At 28.2% G+C, this 20,421-nt stretch overlaps 1 protein-coding gene across 2 annotated transcripts in view; it reads right to left on the bottom strand.

The window, feature by feature from the left end:
- Positions 1-20,421, bottom strand: part of LOC129971243 (uncharacterized) — a 148,023-nt gene that overhangs the window by 11,410 nt on the left and 116,192 nt on the right. For both annotated transcript variants that reach the window (XM_056084846.1, XM_056084840.1), the window contains one exon: positions 6,643-6,706. In XM_056084846.1, coding sequence (XP_055940821.1) covers positions 6,643-6,706 — 64 coding nt within the window. The remainder of the gene's footprint in view (positions 1-6,642; positions 6,707-20,421) is intronic.

The raw sequence follows: 20,421 nt of genomic DNA, 5'->3' as shown, positions 1-20,421 counted from the left end.
AGCTTATAGTTAGAATTTGATAGATGAACAAGGGATTATCCTCTAGAAATATCTGGTGATGAACAAATAAGTGGCATTATGAATACAATTATATAGCGTACTATTCTATGTTCATACATTGTTGTTTAAGGAATTTGGGTGCATATAAATATTTAAGGCCGACACGCTAAAAATGAAAAACATCACCAGTTAAGTTCGACCACAATAAATCGCCAACGAATAAATTCATAATGCAACCATCTTGGTAAACGGCTGAAGGATGGAGTATGGATAATGGAGTATGGTTTATCGTATTCTTAAAATCGTCTAATAAAGCGAGGGGTATAATTCGGTTTTAAGAGCGATAAAAAAACACCAACAAAAAATTTAGCCAAATTATAAAAATATACTTAATTGCATTATTCTTTAAAAAAATTTCAAAGTGAAATTTTAATAATATATAATTTGACGATTGAAATCGCCAAATTGGCGAATTTTCTTCTTAACCCTTTTTGGTTGCCATTACAAGCGACAAGTACCAAGCGAGGTTCATATATATCAGTAAGTACCGGAATTAGCCATGATTTCAGATTGCAAAAATTACAATGGAGTGATTTAGTACTGTTCTTGGAATTTCTTGGTGATATGATAAGGCATGCAGGAGGGCTGCTTGAATGTCTTGTCTTCACTCTAATAAAATGAGTCACTCGCGTAATTGAGGATATGGAGAAAAATAATGAGCAGAACTTTATTATTTTGTAATTTTATTGAATCTAGGTTTCCTGAAAGGAAATTCGAAAGGGATTGTCTCTTCTTATTAGAGAAGAGGAAGTTTGTTTTTACAGCCCCCAATATAAATTGTCTCCCCAAAAATGGAAACCGTCGCCAACAGAAGTGGAATCTTTTTATCTAATGTATCTTGGCTTAATTTGAAAAATTGCCAAATAATGTGGAGATCGTAAAATTAAATACTAGATGTTCATGTTATTTCTTTTCAAAGAAAATGTACAATTTCTCATAGATTACAATGCAAAATTTTATCGCACTATGATGCAGCTATTATTTCAACAAGGTGAATGCGTGTATTGAGAGGAAAATAATGTTTCAAGAATTTTTTTAAGTGTTTATTTGCTTTTTTTTTAAGAATGAAATTTTTGATATTAAGTTATACATTTCAGTGCCTTTTAAAACATTTTACTTAGAATACGAATGCTTTTCAAAATGGAACGAAAAACAGATTTTTGTAAAAATCTATTTTTTTTTCTTTTTGAATATTTCCACAACTTTTTTTTTCATTTATAGCATTTTTCCTGCAGAAACGAAGGATCGACGGACAATACATTTACTCAAGAGAAACAGAAAAGAATTTTTTGAAAACTGAATGTTAAATGATTTCAAGCTTGGGAATCTTAAAATCAACGTATTCTACTTCATATGACATTAACATAATTTTTTGTGTATGGTAATTCACCTACATATAATATGTCCGTTTTGAAATGTAGAAAAGCTGCAGTTTACAAAGCAATTTTTTCTTTAGTAAACTTTGATTCTAAGTGAGCAGAACTTGATTACTAACCTTCATACTGCAACCCCGGTACCTCTCATTTTTATATTAAAGCTTTTAAAATAGTAGATATGAAGCGAAAGGCAGTTTAATACATCAATTAGCATTTTAGGTTCATATAAGAGATTTTCTGTAGTTTCAGAATGACAATCAATTATATTATAAACAAATAAAAATATGGGCACAAATAACATTGTTTTGTTGCCATTGATACTTTTATTTAAAATAAATATGAATGCAATGATATGAATACTCTTCTTAAAAAAAATACATAGAAATTCGCCTAAATTGCACGTGAAGCAAACTGTAGAGACTAATTCAGAAACCTAATTTTTCAATGTGTTGCCTCTCTATGCATATTATTTATATATATATTTTTAATTTCCTAAAATTGCAACATAATAAAAAATAATTATTAGATAAAATAAATTTTGAAAACGAGCAACTTTTTTTTTCGCTTTAAGAAATCATGAATTGTGTAACATTTCTTTGAAATCGCTTTAATAAATCGAAATCTTTAATGTGCTCCATGAGCTTTTTGTCAATATAGTAACACAAACAAGCAAGCTGAGTAATTTTCTAACAAATTATTACTGATTTGTTTTCTAACTTCTTGTCCTGTTAAGTTGTTCCCCTCCTACGTCGGCAACTTCGACTTGTTGACAGTCTTGGAAATGTGAAAGGGCACATTAAAGTAGATTTCAACCTTTAAAGCACATTAATGCTTTTGCTGTTATTTGGGGTACTGGGAAACAAATTTTTTTTTTTAGAATGGCGTTATGAAGTGAAAATATATGCACAAATAGTTCAGCAGATAATCTGCAGCGTCTTAGTTGATTATTTTATTTGATTGTTGCGCCTTTTAGAGGAATCCATCGAACGATATTACTTGTTTTGTTTTCTGATATACACGATTGTATAATCAAAGGAATCTAAATTTTTTACCAAATGAAGTAATACCGCTTGAACATAGTTCTACTGTCATTTGGGCACCCGATATAAGCTTATCTTCCTAATTCAATTACTGTTTATTCTTTGAGAATCCCCTTTCCAGTATTAAGCAGATTCGTATTTTAATCATTCATGTAAATTTCCCTCCGTAAGATATGAAAAAGATTTGAACAAGCAGCTTTTGTTCTATAGATTGGAGCTAAAAAAATGCAATGTTTTGAATATTTTTAACTTTTTGAGGTAAGCTGCGCTTCTGGTGATTATATTTATCATTTCCGATTTATATAATAAGGTTAAAAATTTTTATTTTTCGTATTACTAAACAGAATGATGCCACCCATCATTTATATGCCAAATATCCTGCATATGATTACGGGTCTATACAATTTACTGAACTTGGATAATACGAACGTTTTTAATTCTAATAGTTTCTCTGGTTCTAGAATTTCCTTTTTGCATCTTTTTAAAACATTATTTGTAATTTGAAGTTTATTTTGATTAATTCAAAGCCAAAATTAAAATACATAAAATATTTTTATTTAGAATCGGTTTTTTATTATTAAATACATCTTTTAAGTTCTGTTCTTTTATGATTATAAATGAATGATTTTGAAGACCTTTAATTTTATCTGTTTCTGTATATTAAATTCAATAATAATTAAAAAAAAATCTTATTTTTTTAAAAATGTTTTGAACCAGTCAGATCAATTATTTTCTTATTTTGAAATTTTATTGTACGACTCTTATGTTTAAAATACAGCATATTGTTTGTTCATAAAAATTATTTATATATTGAAATTTTTGTTTTAAATTAAGAAATATAATTATAATATTTTTTTATTGTTTATTTGTTAAATAATTAAAAATTATATAATAAAATTTGCTATGAATTTTAACTTCAGAAGTCTATTTTGATATACTCATTTTTAGATCAAATTTCTTTATTTGAATCGTTATTTGAAATGGTAATTTGTTATTTGAATTCTTATTTTGCTTTTACCACTTTGGAAACAGCTAAGTTAAAAAAAGTGAGAGCAAAATATTAATCTAATTGCGAATTGGTTTTTAATTCGTATCGTGCTAATTCGAATTAATTAGCTACTAAGATAAAGAACTTGGATGTGAGAACTTGTGAATTTTGAAAAGTAATTTTGTTTTTTTAGCTCTTTAAGAATTAATTAAAAAAATTAATTTATTTTAAAATTAATTCCTTTTGAAAATAAACCCAAATTTGTTGACCCCACAAATTTTGGTGCCATACTGTAGCCAATGCATAAGGGGAAAAAAAAAACACTATAATTTTTAAAAATAAAAGGAAATTGATATACTTTTCCTGAGTTATAATACTTTATAGCTTTTATCTCAAAATTTATTTACATCGTAGCTCTTCTATTAATAACAATAATAATATAGGCAGTAAATTTTTTGAAATTTATAGCGTTCGAATATAAGTGTTCTATTGCACTGTCTAAAACATCCCAAGCCGAAACCAAACTCCGAAAACTGTAAAATATGAGAAATTTTATCTTAGAATATTTTTTTCTCAGAAAAATTTTCTGTTACAGGGAAGTAAGCCTAATGAAGTTATCTAGTGAGTTTGTCTGATAATATTGATCACTTATATTTCCGTATTTACGCAGTCTGGGATATGAAGTATATAATTGCTCTTTTCCTCGATAGATGGCGCAGTGCGCTTCGTGATCTCTTTTTATAGAAAGTCATCAAAAATTCATTTAATGCACTTCTACATTTTGAAATTTTATCAAATGGAATTATGCGTACAAAATGGTGATAATATTTATGTAGAATTTTAATTTTTCATTCTTTATAGCTGAAATTTCTGTATTTATTTGATAATCCGACGATTGATGATACTTTACAAAATGATCTGAATCCTAGTATACAAAGTGTAAGATTAATTATTTAATAAGAGCAATTAAAACTAATTATATTATAAATTTTTAATTGTTTAGATAATTCATCAGTTGTTTAAGAAATAAATGAAATATTTCATTGAAAAGAATTCTGTTTTTGGTGAAGGTTTTATTTGTTTATTTCTACCTATGAAAGAATAATAAAATATACATTTAATCTTCAATTTCACAAATGTAGGAGTTCTAATCAGATTAGAATTTAAGTATCCCTTCTGAAAAGAAACCAAAAATTGTAGGATCCGCAAATTTCGGTGTTATGTTTTAGTCAATGCATGAGATAACATATCCTCCCCCCCCCGAAAAAAAATGTTAGAAAAATATCTAGAACAAATAAATTCTTTATTATACTCGTATAATTAAAATTGAAATTTAAATGTTTATGCCATTTATTAGAATTGAATTTTATTGCATTGAAATTTTTATGTATTATATCATTTACTGCATTAAACATTTTTATCTCTTTCAATTCTTAATATTAAAAATACGATAATGCTATAACAATCGTTGATTTATATTTATGCGAAGAATCTTTCGCATATCTATTTCTTTATATTCATTTGTGCCATTCCTTCTTTATATTATAAAGTTGATGCTATCGAGATTGTGGCTCCTGTGAATAGTAGTTTTAATTTTCTTGTTAACAATGAATGCAAAAATTGAAGTGTTATAATAATAAAATTCCCACTCTGAGATTTTGATGAATATGTTAAATTTTAGACAATCTTTCTGAGTATGCAATTAAAAGGAATCTATTTAACACCTTTCTTTGATACGTAGCTGTGTGATATGATACTCTATTTCTATTATTGTAAACATTTAAAAACAAAAAGTAGAATTAATAGAATAATGAAGTTCGGAATTTGATCCTTATACCAAAGTTGTAGATCTGTGTGCAAATAGGGACGGAATTCATCTTTAAGTTCACTGTTTGTTCCTTCCATGTGCAGTCAACACAATGACAAAAAAAAAAAAAAAAAAAACGAAACCAGCTAAGTAACTGAAATTTTATACAGATGATATTTTTGATACATGCTTTCATTATCAAAATTATAGATTAGTGTCAAGTTTTAGTGGATAACAAACTTGTAAACTGGCTAACAATCTGTCCGTCTCTCTGTTTGTATGTACAAGAACACAATAACTCAAACATGTGTTACAAACTAAATGGATGTAATCTAATATATCTTATAACTTTAAACAGGCAATTCTTGTAAGTATATAAATTTATGTCGTTTATCTCGGAAATGGCTCCAACGATTTGGATCAAATTTTGTATTTAGATAAGGTTTTGCTTTTTAATTTTATAGATATAGGTATCTTTTACCGAAAAAACGAGATTTTACACACACAGGCAGTTTTTTTATAACCTACTATTAGAGACTTTTTCTATCTGCTCTCATAATAACAATGTCGTATAGCGCTATCTCGGATCCGATTTCACCTTGGCAGATTGAGTGTAAGTTAAAAAAAAATATAAGTAATGATATATAAACTGTAAAATAAAAACTATAATAATATCAGATTGTTCCGAATAGCTTGTTAAAATAAGTGCATTCGTGATATTTTTTTATTTAAACGATCAATTCATATGTAGGTAAGACTGAAAAATATTCATATGTAATCAGTGTGTGATTCGTATCTAAATATTTTCTCAAAAAAAATTGCCGATAAAAAAAAAGCTTGGTTTCCAGATATTGATGCATAAAAACTGTTAATCTTTGTCAAAATTTGAACTGGGGCAATAAGAATAAGTCCAAAATGTATATTATATTCTCGTCAATAAGTAAAAGTTACATACAAAGAAGGGTAAAAGCATCAGCATACAGAATTCTCGAGGGAAGAAAGCTTCCATTGAATTTCCTCCCAATATTTTGAAAAAAAAAATCCTGGAATTTTAACTTCTTATAGGTATATGAAAGAAAATGCGGCATATTTTCCCTAATTACATCGAACAAAACCGAACAAAGAAAAAAATTGGAAATGCTATTGCATGCTCTTATTAAGGAGAATAATTTCTAAAGGCTTTTATTGAAACGTTAAACAGAAGCTAAACGTTGCTAGAAGTTTTTTTCAATCAAATTTTTTTTTTCTCAATGTGCAGTAAAGAAATGCTAAAAAGAATGAGACTCCCAATTTTGACGTGGAAAAAATAAGATATGCAACTTCTACCATTTTCAATCATTATAATGATTTTTTTCAAATGCCCAGACTTACCCGAGCGCCTCCAAGCTGACCATCTGGCATTGACACATCCTAGAGGTATGGTCCTCGGATTGGGCTGCAAGAAAGAATTTTCCTTTTAAGTATGTAATGAATAATACCTAAAATGATCATTATTATTCAGAATGAAGTAAAAGCATATGTATATAACTGCTTGCATTTTATTTGAGTTAAATTTTTTATGTTTAAAGATTAAATCATTAAATGATATTTATTTATATCTTAAGAAACAGCGGAAAAAGCATAGATCAATCGATTAAAATCATATGAAGTGGGGTGTCATTAATCATGCGTATCATCATGATCCAGCTGTGATCAGTTATTACATTCAATTAGTTTTGCCATGTAAAGCATTTTATACAGGAGTATATCGGTGGATTACTTACTTTTAAAGAAAAATTGAAAGAGTTTGTGGACAATCAGGTATGTAATGGAAAATCATGTAGTGTAATAAAAAGTAGTTTTTCTATTCAAAAAATATCGAAATAGGTCTCATTTCGAAAAAATAAGAGATATTTGTAAAGACCACTGTATAACTATTTATACATGCAAATTCTTAAATGTGTTTTTTTAATGAAAATCACGATTTTTTTTTCTTTCAAAATTTAGTGTCAAAATAACGCGATAATTTGACAGAACAAGAAATTTAATTCTGAGACTTAACTATTCGTACTGCTACAAATAATTTTACTGATTATTTTGTATAATACCTTGTAATAAAATCTCTAGTAGCGAAGCCTTTTTAATAGACTACAAAATGCTTTGTGCATGACCTTTTTGAAACATGTGTGACAGTTAAATGCGTTACAGAATTTCTAGTTAGCAAAGATTGAAAATCAACTATTTACTTATCCAAGCAAACAGAACCTAATACGTGAACTGTTTTTTAATGCTGAACTAAGGACTGTTTAATTTTTTAGCTATTAATTATGATATAAGTGACCCACAATTCAGTTTCATAAAATTTAACAAACTACTATTTCAACTATTTAAAGAGGAATCGAGAGATTGGAGAATTAATAAGATAATTAATTTGGTTTCTAAGTTAAAAAATATTGGTATGTGTGAAATCGATGGTTTTCCTAATTTGATCAATAATTAAAAATTCGTTTTTATTTCTTAGAATACGAAAAATATACAAAATATTCTAATAATTATAAATTCGACTTTATCTGTCTGTGTCTGAAGGTTTCATGAAATATGCGCGATTCTGTTAAAAAAATTGATTTTTGAAATTATATACGTGTATCTGTTGGTTTTTGCTTGTGTGAATATGACAATTAAAAAGTAATTTGAGCTAACTTAGCTTGTGATTTTAATGAGAACAAATTAAAAAAACTGACGATATTCAGCATATGTGTCAAGATCGTAATTTCTATGGATTTAAAAATGCTTAATAGTCATTGCACAATTCCTGTTAGTGTTTTTGCCAATTTCAAAAATAATTTTGAAAAGATGTTAAGGAGATTTAATAAGTACAAACACAAGATTATTTATAAATCAAGACGAAACAGAACATCATAGATAAAGTTTAAAAAAAATTCTGAAATGACTTCACAATATAATAAAAAAAATAATAATAAATATGTAACGCTGGGAATTCTGGATTTCATTTGATAGCACGAGATATCAAAAATCCTTTTAATTTATAGTTGACAGTTCACGAAATTCACAATTAAACTGAGTGGAGACTATTTGATAGTAGATTACTAGTATCTATTGCCATTATTTTCAAAAATTGAAGAAACTACGTTCGAAATATGGGAGTTATTTGAAATACTCTTGTTGATGCTCTTGTTTTTCGCCAAACATGGCTAGAAATGGCGAAGATTCCTCAATTTGATTACCACATGACCATAAATCTGCTTCCAGTTTTGATTCGTTTACTTTTTATTATATTCTTTACTGTCATTTTTCGAAAAGTTATAACCATTTATGTGGTATATCCAGTCTAGGACATTTATATACTAAAAATAATCAGGAAAACTATAGAAACATTCCCACATCCCCGTTCACTGACTTTTCTAATTTTTTCATATGAAAGCTAATGATCTCTTGATGTATCATAAATGGTCACCTTTCTTCTTCACCGGCTTCCAATTAAGAGAAAAATTTCAAATTCATTCTTCAGTGTATAATCACGATGGAAAGAAAAACAAATTCATAGTTGCCCATCTCCAACTACTCCACCGATTTCGCCAATTTATTTTATACTAGCCGCCTTTGGCGACCAGCTGGTTCGCCGGAATGAATGCTCTCTAAAACTTCCAATTCAATATTTATGCTCCTTGATATCTTAATTGCTCCTTTTGTAAAATATTTTTAAATTTCAATTTTCTATAGTCGCATAACTCATATTATTATAAAAACCTCACAATATTTTGTCCATTGTATTATATATCTTTCTAATTTACTGTCAGCAGTTTTTAAATTTGAATGTGAAATGGAAGAAATAGAACTTCAATAAATACTAAAACATTTTTCCTGAAATCAAATATATATATATCAATTTAATTTACAGATACTTATTAAAAATAGAAAATTTATAGTTAAAACATTAGCATCATGGAAAAGATTATTTTTTGAACTTAAAGACAATGTAAAAATTTTTGTATTGTAATTTTTTCGGAAGTTATAACGGAAAAACGTCAAAATTTTGCTTAATTTTTAACTAAGCAAATCACATTCTCGGCCTTCAAGGTATACACGCACCAAATTTGGTAGCTGTAGATAGAACTGTCTAGCCTGTAGAGCGCCAACACACACACACACACACACACACACACACACACACACACACACACACACACACACACACACACACACACACACACACACACACACACACACACACACACACACACACACACACACACACACACACACACACACACACACACACACACTGAGCTTTATTATAAGTATAGAATAATACTTATGACTTCCTCATTAATTGGCCAGTCTCCATCTATTTCCAGTTTTAACAAATATTTTAAAATAAACTTTGTGGACGTTCCCAGCTTCAATAACTAGATTGATTTTGCCAATTTTATTCGTCAATTAATTTCATAAACTTGCTAGCTTAGCCTTCAGAATACTCTGTTTATTGTGCAAGTGTATTTTAAAATGAAACTTTCTGTGGTTATAATAAGAAGTAATTCATCAAAGTTGGTTAACTTTGCTATTACTTTTAATATTTTTTGTTGAACAGTTGGTTGGCGAAGGCGGCTAGTTAATTATTTTTTCAGTTAATATGACTACTTAAAGGATACCCAAGTACCTTAAGAATGTCAGTTATTTTTTTAAATAACTGTTTTTATTTAATTACGGATTTAAAAATGAAAAAAAATCTGTAATATGTCTCAACTTTTTTGTTGCTTTGGAATAGGTTAAAAACCGATATATAGGGATTAAATTTTATTTTTTTAATAACGTTGAAGATCAGATCTAACATATTTATGCCGATTTACAAATTTCCCTATGGTCATATCTCTTTTATCATGAATAGCGCTGTTTATGAATATAATGGTTAACAAAATTTAGATATCCGGAAAGGAGTGTACATCACACTCGCCCTTTAACCGCCAGCTGTCACCGAAACCCTCTCATTAGTGGGACATGAATAGAAAACCGCGCCGTTATGCTATGAAGCTTAGCAGGCCACATGCGCCGTCAGGGGGATACTCATGATAATATTTCGAGAGGGGTTAACTCTATTAACTATTAGGTTCTATATTAAACCAATTTATGGTTAAACTAACACTATTAAATATGGCACTTCTGATGCTTTCATGAAGTTTTCATCAAGCTTGTATACGATATCAAATTTTACACGCAATATTTATATATATTCCAAATGCTGACAAAGAAAAAAAAATCAATAGAACTTTAAACTCATTGAGAAATTTAAAAACGTTTCATCTGTAGATTAACGTATTTAACAGAATGTAATTTAATTGACCACTTTTTGAAAGAACCGCTTTTAATTACTTTATTTCCTAATAGGATTTATTAAAGTATGATAAATCATTATTTTATTGGCGGTTAAATGTTTAATCTGAAATATTGTAGCGTAATATTTTAAACTTAATTCATCTTATTTTCATTTTATTTTTAAAATTTACTCTTAACTATATAAAATTAAAGAGCTTTCACAATATAAATAAATCCAGTAACTAAAGCAATGAAACCTTTTGTCTTAAAGCATGCTTTCTTAACATGCATTTTTTATATATATTATTTATATATTATATAAAACGTATATTTTTAAAATTGTATTGAAAATAAAGTAAAAACTGCTCAGAAACAAAATTTAATGGCTTCTACACAGGATTTTAAAGTGGTATAGAAATGGGTTTTGTTCCATTACAAGTTCTGAACTAATTAAAGAAAATCTTAAAATTCTCTTTTAATTTTCAAATAAAAATAAAAAAAAACAACCCTTTTTTTAGTCAGTAGCTTGAGTAGATCTGCATACAACGGTCTGTCTTGTAGAGCATTCTGGATTAATTTCCCATCATGCATATCGTAATTAATGGAAAGTATGTCACTTTATAAACATTATCAAATGAATATAAACGGAATTTATAGCTAAGGTTTGCAGTATCAAGAGAGTAAAATTTTAAGAATTTTTATAGTCGAAATGTAATGCTTATATGATGGGTGGATGGAGAATTATTACACATTTTTCTTGACATTCTACAGGTTAGAAAATACTATTTATGCAAAATATGAAAAAAAGGACATGATGAGGCTATTATTCAGTTTTAAAACTCAAAGAATGCATGAAATATTCACTCCATAATCTTTACTAACATTCCCACAAAAGGTATAACATTTTGGACAATACTTTGTACCTACATGTGCATCACTGATTTTAAAAAAAATATGGACATCAGGTTGAAGAAACGTAAATCTATTGAGTGTGTCATCGTCATGTTGTTTAATCCACTATCGCATATAATCTCCATGGTTTTTTTTTTAAGTAGGTTCTTTTTGTTGTTTTTGAGATATTAATGGATTCCATACTTCGCCGATTTGATACTTGGCATTCTATACATTGCCACGAAAATGTTTGAAATGTTTAATTATTTCATACATTGTCAGTTAGTTTTCGGCATTCTACGGAGTGCCGGCTTTCATGCATTGGCGGTAACATAGCCATATCCATGAAAATGTAAATACTAGTGTAAAATAAGATTTTTTTTAAAATTAAAAATGTGTGTTACTTTTGGATCAATGATGTTGAAAGTAGATTTTATGTATACAATAGTGTTTTTTACTTTTGAAGTAAGACCAAAGAGTTATCTTATATTTTGAAACGAGCAATTCTTGTATGTATATAAATTTATTTCGTGTATCTCGCTTTTGCTTTATTTTTTATTTTATGTATTTATATTTTTGCTTTTTATCTATATGGATGCCTTTCCTGAGAAAACGCGATTTTATAACTAATTATTAGAGCCTAGCAATGTCGTATAGTGCCCTCTCGGACCCGATTTCACCGTGGTAAAACTAAGTGTAAGTTCAAAAATATAAGTAATGATAGATAAACTGTAAAATGAATACTGTAATATAGCAAGCAGATTGTTTCGAATAACATATTAAAACTAAGTGCATTCATGATTTTTTTTATTTAAATGGCCAATTCATATGTAGGCAAGATAGAAAAATATTCATATAATCAGTATGTGATTCATATCTAGATATTTTCTTTAAAAAAAAAACAGCTGAGCGGAGCTTGGTGTTTCAGATTCTGATATAATGCAAAATTATGGTGAAATTTATATTATATTCCCTCACAATAATAACTGAAATTTTACATTCTGTATTCATGTATTCTAATTTTAATACCTAGAAAGCCGATTCATAGATATAATCTCAAAATTACAGGACTTGGTTAAAAAAAGAACCCGCAGGAGCGAAATGTTTTGAAAAATAACCGTTCCATTCTGGGAAACATTTACTTTTTATTTAGAGCGTATAATTTGGCAATGAAGATGCAATTGATGTCACTCGAGTGCATTCATTTGAATCGCTAAGCGAAGAACTTTTCCTCCAAGAAGAATGATATAGTTGCCTAATGACTGAGTTCGCAAAACTCGAGAATGTTCACTGCATCGCAGTATCTTTTGTGTGTTCCCGTAAGGGAAAGCCAAGGTTGGAAAGTTTAGTGGGTACTCTGCAATTTAAACTTTTTTTTTCGTTGTGTTTAAGAAAAGTCCTAGTTTTGTTGTCAGAAAATACCGTGAGCTATCATTTGAGTCCTGTCGTGTATAGTTACCATTTCTTTCTAAGGTTATTTCTTTGGGCAAGCGAATCCTTTAAGCATTAATTATAGTCATTGGAAAAAAGAAGGTTAATTCTTTTAGCATAAAAATGGAAATTTCGGAAAATGTTTATTTGAATAATTTATTCAAATAAGCATTTTAAAATTTCAAATACCCATTTTTAAATGGGATTATAGTTTTAGATCTTGAATTTTAAATCGGATGAATATATCTAAATATAAATCAGTCATTGTATCTATGTCTCACAATTTATCCTTAACAATTAGACTAAATTCAATCAAATTATTATATAAAATACGAGTAAGAATAATGTCAGGCTTATAAGAGTGGAAAAATTATCCAAATATTCAATTAGAAATTAACAAAATGTTCTTATTTTTCCACTCTACCACTTAAAAAAAATTCTTTTTTATTTTAATACGTCTTTTACAATGCCTTTATTGGTCTTAGTGTAGTGATTTAAAAATGCTGAAAATTAAGATTAAGTCAAAAGCTTAAATGAAAACTTTTTTTTTTATTCTTAAAGATTTATGAGCATATTAACCAAAATCTAGTAAGTTTAATCGTGGGCATAATTAGTCATGATATTTAAAAAGGCGCTATTGTGAGTTTCTTATCGTTAACTAATATAGTATACAAGAATTTTGAAGCTAACATTGCAAGCTATTATCTGAAGTATCCTAACTAATAAAAGTAAAACGAAATTAAAAAGAAGAGACATGGAATTCCAATTTATCGAACGGGCTTTCTTTATCCCAGAATAACAACGCAGAGAAACAATTGGAATAGGACAAAATAATAAGAAAATCTAATCCAGAGATATCTGCAACATTGTTTTACGAATGATTTTTCACTATTTATTTATATTAAAGCATACTCTGACAAGATTTTGACCCAAGCACTCTAATTTTTTTACTATTATTTAATATTCCATTCCTGAGGTGCAAACACGGGGCAACAAATCGTGTCCTATACGTATTAATACCCCTTTTTAACTTAAAAGACAAATATCAGTGTCATCCAATCGATCTAATAATTTTCTAAAGCTTACACATATCGTAAATAAATCATTTTCAGCGAAGTCCCGGATGTGAATCCATAAGCAAACCCCACAACTGACCCAGCTTCGAGAGATGTTACTGGGAACCGTCTGAGAATCCCGCATTTCACTTTAATCACCTTGACCTCCATTTCGTTGCATGAGAGGAATGAAGAATTAGGATCGGTGTTGGTACGTTACAGCAGACGATTTAATATTCAGAACAGGTTTCTGGGTGGATTTATTCCATTTCTGGCACGTCCCTCGAGATGAGAGTGTGGCACGCGCTAAGCACCAAGACTTTTCAATGTCAATAGCACCTCCATATTTCGGACGCCCCGGCTTGAAGCCCCTCATTTATTTTGCAAGCTGCTAATCGAAATTTCTTCTTCTTGGGCAGCGTTTTCCTCGGCGTATCCGAGTTAATTAAGGAAGAGTCGGCGCAGGCTCTGATTTAAGGGTTAAATATGGAGAAAAGTTGAGAAAAGTTACGCTACCGTTAAACGGGTTCGTAAAATGTGGGCGATAAATTTTGTGTATTGAAATAAATAATTGCCATGTGAATATATTACAAAATTGGGGCATTTTATATTCATTAATTTCGTGTTTTAACTTGATTTCAAAATTTTAAGTTTCAACGCATTTCAATTTTAACAAAGAATATTTTTCAAGGGTACAAATTAGTAAACCCATGTCGGAAGTTCATAATTTTAACTACATCTGTCTTTCTGTTTGGTATCAAAATCTATTATATTATTATAATAACTGTGCATTACTAAAATTGTAACAATATAAATTGGCTATGGCAGCCTCATTTGCTTTATGGAGTACCATTTTGAAAAATTAACATCTGCATTTTCATATCATAATTTGAAATATTTAAAAATTAATTTAAATTAATTTATCCACTTGCTAATAATATAATATTTTTGTCGATTTGCGGTAGGCAAATAATTCACTTAATTTATTGGCTTACTAATGATGGAATATTTTGGACGATTTAAGGTGGGCAAACTATTCACTTAATTTATTGCCTGCTAATGATAGAAGAATACTTTGGCGATTTGTAGTGGGTAAGCTGTTTACTGAGATTTGCACCCTTTATTATTTTGAACTTTTTGAGGTTTTAAAATTTTATTAAAAAAATCTATGCATTTAAGGGGATTATGATTTTTCCAGTGCTTTTTATTTTAGATGATAGAATTTTGATTTTTTTTCTATTTCGGTTAAATTTTTGGATAGAAATGTGTTTTGGTTATCATATTGTCTTTATGGCTTAAATCAGGGTGTGGCAACTTTTTTTTCATAAAAAGAAAAATTTCAGTGTAAATTATTAAGTATGTTTTATTTTGGATAAATATACTGGTATAAAATATACTGTAATTAAATTATTTACTATCAATGTTACAAGATTCATTATTATAATAATATATGATTATTAATGTAAGAAATTGCCTTCATACCTTCATAACCTTGGTTACAGAAGATTGGATTTTTGTTTAAATTATAAGTATATCAAGAATGCTTTACAAAATATGACTAATATAATCAGGTGTGTTGGACTGATATGATTAGGAATTAAAACTTCGTAATTTTCAGGAGTGTAATATTTATTGACTCACACTACATAAAATATAATTTTTTTATGCCACTAAAAGGTATTTTCCATTTCCAAATATATGCTTCTCTGTAACGATTTAGAATGTTGAATAAGGATTAGAAAGAACACAGAGTTAATAGTTACTGATTATAATTTATAATTAATTTCGCATATTTGGTCTTTTGGCCATGTTATTCAGAATTTTTTTTTTCATCGTACAAAAACAAATTCTAAAAAAATTACTTATGGTTAAACTCATTTATTTGATATTTGATTTCTTTTAACCATCAAAAACACTATAAAATTTCACTTGATGAACTTGTTTTCAGTTAAAATGTTGCTACTTTTGTATTTTAATTTGTTTTATCATTGAATCTTTGCTATTTTTGAATGATACTAATTATATCAAAGTAATAATTAGATTTGAAAACTAAAATTAATTTTACAATTTCTTGCACATAGTTTATTCTTTAAAATCCAACTTCTTTTAGCTTTCCCAGTACAACTTTTCAAGGCATAGTTAAACAACAGTAAGGAAATAGGATTTATATTTTCCCAATTTTTCTTTTCTGAGTATAAACTTTAAAAAAATTGTAGCACAAAAATTATATAAAATCATTTACTCAGATAAAATTCCTAGTAGCGAACTGAATTGACAGCTTTATGAGATTTTTTAATTTAGTTAAAAGTATTCTATCAAGTAGAATTTCTAATAAAAGAGCAAAAAAATCCCAAATATTTTGCTTATTTTATAATGAAAAAACATCAATAAATATTTAAATTTAGAAATAGCTGTATGCTCATTATATATGTAAATAAAGTATCATATTAAACACTTCTTTGAGTATATTAATTGGAATCTTTTGTATCTAAGATTATCAATTCCTAATATCAACTAATCACCTTTAATGTATGTGAAAAAACATCAGAAACGGGAAAAAAAATTCTCAGACGGTGCTTATTAAAATCATTCTTTTTTGGAACAAAACTTTGAAGTACGAAATTGATGGGGGATTAATATTAAGATTGTTCGCTGAGTATGCTCTCTTAATTTATTTTCTTATATAATTTTTTTTAAATGTGAATAAATAAAGGAATTAAAATAAAGATGTCGGAAAAAACTTTTCTGTCATTATCTCCTATAAAGATAATTTTGCTTTACAACAAAATACGACTATGAATTTATTTATTTTTTTGTGCTATTTCAGTTTTTAATGTTTGCATCTTCTCTTATTCGAAGCGTATAAGGAAGAAATATTAAATCATCAAACAATTCAATTTGCGAATTTAATATATGTTTCAGGTATAACACAAAAGAATCAGCTAGATGGATGACATTTGGCATGCGGTTCATTTAAAATATTTTGTATGGCAAACACCCGATCCATAGACCATTATGAAATATATTGTAGCATTAAAATGATAAGGTTAACACTGTAGTTAACATATCAAACGAGCAGTTTTTAAAAATTTTTTGAAATTGAAAATATTATTATTTGTAATCATATTTAAATGAAAACAAAACAGAAAGATCTTTTCTCCCCCCCCCCTTTTTTATTGCTAGTTATTTGCTTCTCATAGTATCTGCATACTCTTTATGTAACATACATATTGCTAGACAGAAAAAAGACATCTAAAAGTGTCTTCCTGATTAAGTAACTGTTTAGAGTGAGCATATGGAATACAAAAACTAAAAAGCGCAGACGAAGAAATTCAAATTTCAAAATTATACATTAAAAATCAGTTGATAAATGTTACCAATTTGGCAGGAAATATTTCAATGAAACACGACGCAAGGTAAGTTATTCTTTCCACTGCGGCCGATTCCTTTTTGTTAAAAATCTTAAATCTTAATCGTTATCTGATATTTTTAAAGTTTGTTTTCGTTATCACATATTATTTCTTACTATTTTTAATCGCTATTTTATGTGCACTGCTAACAGATAAGTACATATACAGAAACTATCTACTATCCGTACGAATCGTTGTTACTGTGATTTAAATAATAATGTATTTTTAAGTTTGACACCACCAAAAATTAAAAAGAGTTTTTAAAAACGTGTATCTACATGTGTGTGAAAAAGTATAATTTTTGAAAATCAAACGTATGAAAATTGAAATAAAATTGTAAAAGTATAAGGCAGTAATAAAAATACTTTAAGCTAACTGGAATTTTAACTGCATTAATAACATATTTAAATTTTTAAGAATGTTCGAATATTCTTTTAATATTCATGGCATTTTAATTGCATTATGACTTTGTTTAATATCTTTTCTGGCTTCATTATGGTATTGGGCCTCACGCTTATACAATCTTAGCTCTAACATCAATATTTTTAACTAAAAAAAATTATTTACTTTCTTGTTTATGAAATACACGAAGGAAAGAATTGTAATCTTCAAAAAACTTGAATTCGAGAAAGGCGTTCAAAATATGCATTCAATTTTCTAGTACTTCTTATTCATCATATCTCAATGATTAATCGCCAAAGATAGTACGCTATTAGACTCTTTCGTAAGAATTTTTCGCCTTGTATTATATGGTTAATAATTCATATGAATATTGATTTGAGAGCATGTGCTAAAAAAAAAGTTTTTTCAGGATAATTTTTTTATTTTCTGCTTTCCAATCTTTGATATATTTTATAAATCATTCTTATCAATACTAAGGAGCCTTACAGTCGAATTTTCTCGATTTCACAGATAAATGGCGCTTCTTATATGAAATCAAAATTTAATAAAAGCTGATTAGTTAACGCACAAACGTACGAAACTTCATATCTCTTGTACATCAAAAACGGAGTGAATGCAAATTCTATAAAGTATAGATATACTATATTTTCAGTCTAAAAAATTCCCAAGAAACTGCACAGAATTTATTATTTCTCAAAGAAAAGGTTACAAGTGGGAAGCAATTTATAGTTGGACCTAGAATTACTTCTTAGAGTCATGTTTAATGATTAAGGGATGTATTGAATAAAATTTGCATAACACTATATATTATTTAATGTTTCTAAAAATAGCATGCAATGTTTCCAAAATTACGATCACAAGCTCAGTTATGTCAATTATTCAGAAATTATAATGAGTTGAAAGCAATAGTTCAAATATAAATTTACAGGGATAATACTTAAGTGCGATAATTTAAACCAATCCTGAAAGGTATCTATTTATTGGAATATCGAATGTTGATAATTTAATATTGGTAAAACGCGAATAGAAGTGAAATTCTTTTAAACGTTTGGTAATGAATGCACTGTTATCAAACAATGTGAAAGTCGAATAGAATTTCGATGAGGTCTTTTAAAATCGTTACTTCATGTTCTGTTTAATTTGATTTCAATCTTTCGAAGTCACAGAATTAGTTTGGTATGTTATCTCAATGTATTTGCAATAGCAAGTTATCTCGTAAGATAGCATTTGAATTGTTTCAAATAATATACATGTATGTTAAAAAAAATTTTAAACTTATTTTGTTATAGAAAAATGGGTAATTACAGACAGTATGGGTACATATTTGCCATAAAAATATGAACTTCAAACCAAATTTGCTACCTCCTTTACTGCACTTCTTCGGAACTTGAGAATCGTTCCTCTTAATCACATTTTTTTTTATTGGAAAGAAAGTCGCATGGAACAAAATCCTGTTGAGAAAAGTTAGTTGTTTAAATAGCAAAGTAATTTTTTTGATAGGTAATTTGATATTAAGAGGGACTTGTGAACCTGAACATTATCATTGCGGAGACCCAAGATTTGCTTTCCCATGCGAAAAGTTTTGAGTGCCTATAATCATGAGCCAACGTAAGCGCAGCACGTATTTAAACAGGATGAAACGTGTTCTGAAATAGAGGTTACATAATATTTGTCGCTTGAAAAGGGTATATACTTCATTCACAGTTGAGAAATATTTAAGAAACGCCTGGAATGTTTTAAAAATAACAGTATATAAAAATGTAATAACATAAATTTATTTCGGAAATTAAAATTCACACACACACACACACACACACACACACACACACACACACACACACACACACACACACACACACACACACACACACACACACACACACACACACACACACAATAGTGGGAAAAATTGTGGAAATCTTTTGAAAAAAAAATGGATTTTTCAAATTTAAGGGTTTATAATAACAATAGTATTTGCAGTAATGCCATATAGCTAACATCACTTTAAAGATAACTTAATTAAAAATGTAATTTATTAAATTACGTTTACTTAGTATTATTTTTTGTAAATCTACAGAGAAATTACTCGAAGAAAGAAGCATACTTTACTTCCTTTGATAAGATACAGCTTTTCTACATTTGAATGTAACCATTGAGAATGATAATAAGGTGATATCTTGTTATTAGTAAAATTCAATAATTGATTCCATGTTTCGGAGCTGACAGGAGGTAGTTCTTCTATGTTTTTTTGTGATTGTTATCAAGTTGTCACTCCTTTGTATTCTTCTATTTATTAAATTATCAAAACGCAAAAAATAAAAGGAATGAAACAGAGTTGACTGATCACCTAAAAAAGGGTGTTCAGTTTTACTATAGCATAAAAAAGACGTAATACAATGAAAGAAAATAGAAAATCTAACAAAGTGGTATTTCTAAATTTTTGAATTAATATTACTACAAAATTGTTAAAGGCGGGAAAGAGTGCGCGACAGCAACTGATGATAAAATTAAGACAGTGCCTACAGGATAGAAGAAAATCATACCTAACCTATAAGCGTACAAAGAAAAATCTTTCTCAGCCTAACTACCAACCACAAGAATGATTATAATAAATTTTAGTTTATTAATAATGTTTAATGTAAAATCCCACA

The sequence above is a fragment of the Argiope bruennichi genome, chromosome 1 (assembly GCF_947563725.1).
Source record: "Argiope bruennichi chromosome 1, qqArgBrue1.1, whole genome shotgun sequence".
Lineage (NCBI taxonomy): Eukaryota > Metazoa > Arthropoda > Arachnida > Araneae > Araneidae > Argiope > Argiope bruennichi.
This window is presented reverse-complemented; position numbering and strand designations above follow the sequence as displayed.